The 9350-nt window shown below is 27.2% G+C and overlaps 1 protein-coding gene across 1 annotated transcript; it reads right to left on the minus strand.

Moving 5' to 3' along the window:
* Positions 1 to 345: 345 nt before the first annotated feature.
* Positions 346 to 1599, minus strand: LOC145846004 (kelch-like protein 25). The gene has a single exon (XM_082952970.1). It carries the CDS (start codon positions 1597 to 1599, stop codon positions 346 to 348), a length of 1254 nt encoding a protein of 417 aa, XP_082809096.1.
* Positions 1600 to 9350: the final 7751 nt, after the last annotated feature.

Genomic DNA, 9350 nt, shown 5'->3' on the forward strand with positions numbered 1-9350 from the left:
ACCCAAATATGTAAAAAATAAACCGATGAAAAGAATCTTTAAAAAAAAACTAAGTAAAGTTTTAGCAAATCAAAAGCGACCTTATAACTGCAGCCGACTTAAAACTGCTAAGTTTAGTACGTTTACTGAATAAGTATAAATCAAGATATTTTGCAATAAATTTTTAATATTAAAACGAAAATTAAATATTTTCCATTATTAATTGAGTTATAAAATATCAACGCGCTTAAAATACTTAAACACCATTAAAGCAGAATCATAAAACTACAAAATGGTTCTAATAGCATCGAAAATCATCAAGTTTCAGTCTCTTGCTAATATTTTCTCGCTTATAAGAACTCAGTTTCACAACATTGGCATCTTCAACAGGTCGTAACCGTCGACAAACTTGGAAAACTGAAAGAACTTCCGGCCGGACCACCACCCTTCATCACAATCGTACACGTAGAAACTATGCTCGTCTCCGTCGAACGCGACGATTTTGTTGCCGACCGCCAAGCACCTCAGCTCACCGCAAACCAGCGACAAGCGGTGCGGGAGTTTTGCGGTGACGTAAGCAAAAGCAAAACCGTCGAAAACCTCGCACGATGACGTCTTGCCGCCTATGACGTACATCTTTCCCTTTGTGGCGACACTAGCGTGCCTGCTTCTCTTCTCGAGCATGTTGGGGATGTCCCTTGACCAAGCGTGACCGTCGTAACGCTCGGCTGATTTTAGCTCTTCACAAAATTTCCCACCGGTGACGACAACCCTACTACCGAACACCGCATAACTCTCCTGCAATCTACAAACCCTCAGTTTGGGTATTTTTTCCCACTTTTCAGTCGCAGTGTCAAACGCCATATTGTCCACCGGACTGCCGCCAAGTCCCATCCCCCCCAGTACGAGGATCTTGTTCATGAAGTTGCAGGCGCAGTAGTAGAGGCGGTCATGCGGAAAATTGATGTTACTGCTCCACTGCTTAGTTAAGACTGAGTACGAATACAGCGAGCTCTTACCGAGAAAGTATATTTTTTCGTTGACGCAGACCGTTTTGGACACGGAAAAGTCTCTTTTCAAGCCCATCAGTCTTGGTGCCTCAGTGAGCTGGAGCTGCTTGAACTTGTAAATGCCTTGAAATTTTTCCGTGTAGCCGCTGACAATCATGTCAAAGTTTGCTTGTGAACAGTACCTATTTTGAAAATCTACCCCATTCTCTTTTAACTCTAAACTACCTTTATTGTTGCTTCTTACATTTTCAATATATTCTCTGCACTCTGCAATTCTCACCAAACAACCTTCGCTCACCAGCAAACAGTCCAAAGTGGCTTTTGACAGCAGATGCAGCCTGACCTTTCTCACCAGCTCAATTGCGAATTCCTTTCTCCCATCCACGTCACGTGACACCCAGCCGTCCAACGCGTTGAAAACCTCAACTTCCGACGTCACTTCCAAAGCGGAGCTGGACAAGATACTCCTGAAAAGCGGGTAGCTCAGATCCGGGTGCATGTTTCTGTCGCAGATCAACCGGAACCACCTCTCGATGTACTTGAAAGCGCTGTTGGAATGGTCGAAGACTTCGGACAACTGGTAGTAGAACACGGCGTTTTCCAGGCTCATTTTCCTGTTGATTGAACGCGTGAGTTGTTTTTTAACGACGTCGAAGTTTAGCGTTTTTGCAACTTTTAAGATCTGTGTGATGTTCAGGCTGGCAAGGGTGGTATAATCTGTTGCGAAATAGTATATTAGTCAAAGTTTATAGCAAAGTACCAAAAATTACTACCTTAAACATATGTTTCAACTATTTTGATTATTTAATGATTAAATTGTCAAAAACTATACTAATTAAAAACATGTTATATGTTTCGGTTGTAACAAAACAAATAATGAGATCTCAACTACTAGAGGATAAATAATGAATTTATTCTTTCAAAAATTTATTTTACAAACTAATTAAAAGTATCATAAGTTTCTGTATATAACAATAAAAAATTAAAAAAAGATAACTGTTAAAATGTTAGTAAATATTAAAATGTATTTGTAACTAAGTTATGTTTTTCCAGTTTAAAATTTATTTTTTCTGCTAAACTGATATATATATATATATTTTTTTTTTTAAATAAATAAGTTTAAATAGTATTAAAAACTAAAGAAAAGTTTTTTTTTTGATAAATGAAAAGAGTTTGATAAATAACTTAAACATGTTATAAATAAATAACATGATAAATATAAAATGTAAAACAAGAATAAAAAACAAAATCAAAGAAAACTTAGTTAAAAATTTTAGCTTTTAAACAAAAAAAAACAAGAAATAAATATTATATTATTTGAGTACAAGTAAGTACTATTACAAGCAAATATTAAGTACTTAAGTAAATAAAAAGACAACTACAAGATTTAATCAATAGTTAAACTGCAGTAAAAACTGAACTATAACTTAAAAAAAGTTTTAAATTTTAAACCTAGAATCTAATCAAGTTAATATATAATCATAATTTTAGCTTACTATCAAAAACTTATTAGTTTGACGTTTTACTAAAATAAGAAAAAGAAAAAAAGTAATTTAACTACACATAAAATAGCATTGTATTTTTTAGAGTTTTTACTTACAATAGTTAATTTAATAAAAAAAAAATTATCGTATCACTAACCAAACTTATCAATCTTCATAAGTGTTTTAAGGGTGTTTTCATCAAACTCCTTAAGTGCATGAAACATGAAAGTTTTTATATATTTTTTCTTAGGGTACCATGGTTTCAGCTTGTTTGTTACCTTTTTGCAAAGTTTGGCTTTGTTACATTTTGAAAGCTCTATAATATTTGAGCTTCCTTCTTTCATTTTTTAAACAAAAATGTAGTTTTACTTTTAGCCAAGCTTCACAGAGTACAAAAAAAAAAACCTGTAAGTAAAAATAAACATTTTAAAGTAGTTCTATGTAAATATACTTTTCAGTATTTCCTAAAATTAAATCAGTTAGATAGTGTATACTTTAATAATACTGAAAATATAAAACATTATTTAATGATTAATAAATATGTTTGGACAATGACATTACGCAGCAATTATGCTTAATTTTTTTTATACAAAGAACTAGCTCTAGTAAATTTCGATGCTGCGATAAAATACAACAGGGGCGACGCGTGATTACGTCATAGGTTTACTGTTTCGAATGATTTCGTATTTGATGTATTGAAGTTTGCAATTGTGTTAACAGTTAAAAATAAGCGGAATGCAAGATGATAGGTGTCAGTGACCACATCCCACGACTCTCACATGTTTCAACTGAAGTACATATTTTCAAATGGAAAAACACCTTGAACTAATGATTGAATTTAAAAACAAAAAATTAGCTTAAAAAAATAATTTCCACAATACTCTTACGGTAATGTAAACTTTTATCTAAAACTGCTGTTTTTGATATACAAAAATACTAAGTTAACAGAATTTAAATAAAAATAGATTAAAAATAAAAACATATAGATTTATAATTAAAACACAGTTAACTCAAACTTTTGAAGTTTAAAAAGTTTCGCAAAGATATATTAAAAAAAAACTTTTATTTTTCAAAAATTTTATTGCAAAGAAATATGAAAGTCAAATGTTCACTTGAAAGTTTTATTTCTTCTAGCTTCTCTGATTGAATAAGAAAACAAAAACATTAGCAAAAAATGTTTTAGTATAAAATAAAAACCAATTGTCTTTTTTTGATTAGTTTTTTATTGTTCATACAAAATAAATGAAATAAAAAAATTTAAGACACTAAAAAATCTTATTATATTTTCTTACTAAAATACTCAAAAACATAAAATAAAATTTAAGTTATATTTCAAAATATTTTTTGTTTTCTATTAAAAAATCAAAAAATAAAACACAAAATTTGTAAATCAAAGCCAAAGATCTACAAGTATACTTTTATTAAAAACTTTAAAATGTAAAAATTTACAAAGTTTTATTATATTTTCTAGTATTTATCAAAATAGTGAAGTACACAGTTCTGTTTGAAAAAAGTTCTCTAAGTCTTTTGTTGATTAAAAAGAAGTTTGTCTAATCAGTTAGAGTAACATACAGAAAAACATTACCTAAACATTATTGTGCTAGTTAATTTCTTTGCAAATTTTACATTTAACTTTTTTAAACAAACAATTTAAAATGCTTAATATTATACCAAAAAAGCTAAATTTAAATATTTTTGTAACCTACGAACTTGTCAATATAAAGTAAACAACAAAAATTTGATGTGATACATTGCTCAATAATGTTATACTATTTAAGCTTTCTAATAATAGATGAAGCCTTGCACTTCATATAGCTTTTGAACTTGAATTTCATGATCATTAAATCTGTTTAAAAATCATGAATTACACACAAAATCATACTATTTTTTTAAACTGTTTTGAAACTTTTAAGTTAAATAAATACATTAAGATAAAGATACTTTTATTAAACATAATGTATGTAAGACAAAACAGCTAAATTAGTTAACAATAAGTTTTAAAGTTGATGTTGAAACAAGTTACAATATTAACAATCCTCTCTGGCTAACAGTAGCTTTAAGGAATATTCTCTCAAAATACCATTTTTCAAAATATTTTTTTTTAAATAACGCAAACAGATTTAAGAGATGCAGAAACAATTAATAGATCAGTTTTAGCTTTTAAAAATATATAGTGCAATTATAAGAGCAAATGGAATCAACTTCATAATAGTCAAATGTGGCCTTTTGCATTACCAATTTTGATTGTAGTATGTCATTTAAACTAATTTATTTACTACTCTCAGTTAAGTTTTATTAAAATGCTAATTAAAACATATTGTTAATATTAAAGTAAATTTGTTAGAAACCAAAAACTTTCTGTAAAAGTAACCTCAATTAAAAGTACAAAATAAACTAAGTCTAAACAATATAAATTTCAAATTTAAAAGTCTATCAAACTTTACAAACTTTTATATATCTTTTACAATTCTAGATATAAGGGTGTATGAGTTGCAAACACAACATCAAGTAAAACAAATGTCTGTGTATCTAATACATTTTAAAAGTCAAGGCCATAGGGAGTACCACTTTATTTAACATTATGGCTTCTTAAAGATATTTAACTTAATTTGTAGCTGTTTTTTTCCTTTTCTTTTAATTAAAATTTTATTTAAAGGTATAAGGTTTAAATATAATTGAGTTTAATAAGTTACTATTAATAGAATTCAATAAAAATAACTTTTTGTTTCTTTCATTAATATATGTATTTTCTTAGAATTTACATGCAATCATTCTTCAGCTTTCTAAAATTAATTTCAATAATATACATTTTTATTGTATAAATGTTTTGTGTTTTTTCTTCAAAAATATATACGTTTTCAGTCATAATATGCTTGTTTAATAATTTCTTTGAAACTTCAAGCTAGCTTTTTATTTTTTAAGTATAAAACAATTATTGTATAAATTCTGTTACAGAAAAGTTGTATCTATAGAGCTAATAAATGTGTTTAATACTCTATAAAAACAAGTATTTTATTTTAAAAAGTAGTTAAAATGAAAGTTTATAATCTTAAATATACTAAAAGACCAATATTAAGTGCTTCATTTTGATTCTGGACAATTGAAGAACTTAAATAGTAGATGCTAAATTGACTATTTGTATAATTGTTCTGATACACTACCTAAATGTGATAAGTATTTTTCTTATTTTTTATACAAAAAATTTGAAACAATCATCTTTTGAAATGTTGCAAGGTTAGAGTGTAGTGTAGTGTACAACCACAAAAGCATAATTTAACTTATGCTTAACTTATACTAATTGCTAATATTAAATAATACTTATGGCTATTCTATATGATACTCGGCATGACATGAATGAACATTTTTTATATTAATGAACACCAACAAATATATAAAAACAATACACTTTAGGTCTTTGAAAGCACTTTAAATGTGGTCAAAATATTTGACAATAACTAAATCTAATATACTTTAAGAATTTATAAAATTCTATTTCATTTTACTACTTAGAATTTGTATAAAAAACTGGTTGTAAGAAATTAAATTAAATAAAGAAAAAATTACAATGTTTAACAAACAATATAAATGTCTATTTTGAAAAAAAAATATTTACTGCAGCAGGCTGTGGCCACAATGTCAACCATTTCTGTGGCTGGTTTATAAAGCAATGTTCTCAACTTTAACTGACATTACATCAGGAATTGCGTATTTGCTCTTTATTTTCTCCTATTTTTAACTGTATTAAAATTTCATCAGTATTTTCATGCTTACTGAACATAGTACTGAACAACGATAAAAAACAAAATGATGTACTTTATTTTCTATTAAAGGCTTGTTATATTAAATCAATAAGTAAGTACTAGATTCGCTATAGACAAAGTTGCGACGTCACAAAAATTATATCCATTCTATTCTACCGCAATTTTATTAAAATGTTTAGATAGTTTTTAATCTTAGGTCTTTATAAAACATTTAACTTGACTCTTTTAAATTTCATGTTTCTAAATACTCATAAAAGTGTTTCTTTTCTCTACTTTTGTCTTTAAAATGTACTATATAAGCTTGTATTAACTAAAGTTTTTAAAATTTTCCTAATTCTTATTGCTGGAAATTTGGATCGAACCACCATATTAAATACAATAAACAAATTGCATCAACTGTATCTTTACAAGTTTTGAATAGTTTTAAACCTACAAATATAATTTTTCCTTAAGAAATGTAACTCATATACGTTTGTTTACAGTTCAAATACATCACACCACTCTGGTTTTAACACTTAAAAAGATATCCACTTTTTAGAAATTTTCAAGCAATTACACTAGAATAATCTTCAACCGCTGCAATTAATCTTTTACGTCTTATCTTTATCTACTGAGACTCTCAGTCTGAGAGGTAAAAACAAAAAAACTATATTAAGACATTATTTCGATAATGATGTTGACATTTTTTTATCGTTCAGTTGAAATGTAGAGCAAGCTTCACAACGATTATATTTTTTACGGAAAAAAAAAGTTTCGAATTAATTTTGTCATTAATATGAACTGAATATTTATCAGTAGAATTTATATACAATTTTCTTTATTAATCGTTGATTTAATTTGTAGCATTTTGGTTAACTTATAGTTTAATTTCATTTTGTTAGCAGTGCCTTTCTTTTACGAATATTAAGTCTTTTTTCAATGCGTTAGTTATTTGGCCGTCTGCTGTTAATGTGCTTATTGCTTTGAGTTTTTAACTTTTGGTTAGTAAATGCATTTAAACTTATTATGTTTTTTAACAATGGTTTCTATATTAACTTTGTTAAGTTGCACAAATGTGCAAAACTAAGTTCTAATATTCCGAATGTGTATGGCAAATTGTTTTTTATTTAAGTTGAAAACTTAGTCTTAAACTATTATTTTTGACTTAAATCTAGAAATCTAGAAAGTTCCAAATGACAAAGATAAATTATAATCAAAAGTATACTTTATTGTTGCAGTTCTTTATTAAGACTATGCTGCTGATTTTTATATCAAAGCAACTGAAATAACTGAATTGAGCAGCTCAGTATGTTTTGCTGACTTTGCAGAGGCTTTTTTTTATGTTGCTTAAAATCTGGAAGTTAATGATAAAAATCAAAACGGTGCAATTTTTTTGCTGTCATTAAGAACAACAAATCAAAAAAAATGCTGATGATGAAGGTACTTATCAAAAACTAAAAAATTAAGTTTAACAAGATGTTCAAAAAACTTTCACTTTAAAACCTAAATAAGTTGATTAGTAAAAGTTTTATTTGTTGAAAGTTGTTATTTATGTGAAACTATAAACTTTAAGTTATGCCTACAGAATAATTTTTGTGATATTTTTTTCTTTTTATGTAGCTTTCAGTTTAAGCGGTTCAGGTTTCGATGCCTGGGCCCAGCGTAGGACAATAAACTTGAAAAAAAAGTAATAATAATATTGATTCTAGTAGACTCTTAGTAAAAATATGTAACTTAAGCGGTTAGTAACTAATACCCGCTAAAGTTTAAAATTAAATGATTTTTTAATGGATAACTAATACGAATCATAGTAAAATAAACATATATTTAAACATAAAATAGAAATTAAAACAAACTCATTTAACCACCTAGACTAAAGAGATGTTAAACAAAAACTAAGTAATGGATTAAAGGAAATCTGAACCTGCTATAAGAGTTTTAATCGCTTATAATTACACTTGACAGCTTAAAATATAATTTCCCGCTTAAATTTCGCGCTTGAATGCACAAGCCAAACGAAATTAGTTTCCTTTAAAGGAAAATGCTTAAGGCTATTCTAGCGGGAAATATTGTTGCAATCCTAATTATGTAAATTGATATGGTATGATGTAATTGCATGGCATGTTTATGGCATGATGTAAAGTTAACAACACTGCTTAGACTCAATTAAGCATTGAACTAGTAAACCACTGTTGTTTTGTATAGTTAGCTAACACTTAAAAAATGTTTTTTAGTTAGCTGCATTGTTACAGTAAGTGTTTGTGATAGAAATAAGTAAAGCACTTGTTATTAAATTTAATTTAAACTTATTTAGTTTGATTATTATTAGTTTAAGAGCTATTTTATTTAGTTATAACTAAAATAACTGAGTATAATTTAATTAAAGAAATAAAGTGGGTTATTAATACTAAACCTAAACCAAAAGGTACATAAACATTAACTAAAGATAGTAAGCTTTAGTTATTCATTTAGTTAGTTAGTAATCACCAAATCAGGCACACAGCTTAGAAAAAAAACTCAATATTTTTTTGAAATTTCTAACTAAAGATTTTGCTAGTTTTAGTATCGGTATGTAATTATACTTACTTGAGTAGTGCTAACTCTATTGATATTTTAGTATAATAGCTCTATAGCAATGTTTGTGTATTTATGTGTAAACATAAAAAAACTTAATAATTAGTTTAAATATAAAATCTTGTTGTATTTAAATTTTCTATAATAAAAAACTGTTTTATTAACAGAGTTTAAACTAAATTTTTAGAACATGTAAAAAAGAAGGTTAGAAAATAAAAAATATATAATTAGAGGGACAAGTTATTTTACTTTGAGTCAATCTTATTAGTAATTAGAACTTTCTTGGAAAATAAACATCAATTTTGTGTGTTCCATATGATTATATAAACTTAATATATAGTAAGTCTACTTTTCAATTTAGCTAGGGTTTAAAGATCAATATCAAAAAGTTTTTGGCTAATCACAAATAATCACAAATAACCAAATAAAATTCAAAGCAAAGAAGGTTTAAAACACAAACTTTTATTTGATTAAATCATATTAAAAAAAACTCACAACAGCTTTAACATTTGGCATAGGCTTAACTTTTGAAAAATAAATAGAAAAACTCAACAATTTGTACT

The sequence above is a fragment of the Thalia democratica genome, unplaced genomic scaffold (assembly GCF_965202585.1).
Source record: "Thalia democratica unplaced genomic scaffold, ktThaDemo2.hap1.1 HAP1_SCAFFOLD_249, whole genome shotgun sequence".
Taxonomy (NCBI): Eukaryota; Metazoa; Chordata; class Thaliacea; order Salpida; family Salpidae; genus Thalia; species Thalia democratica.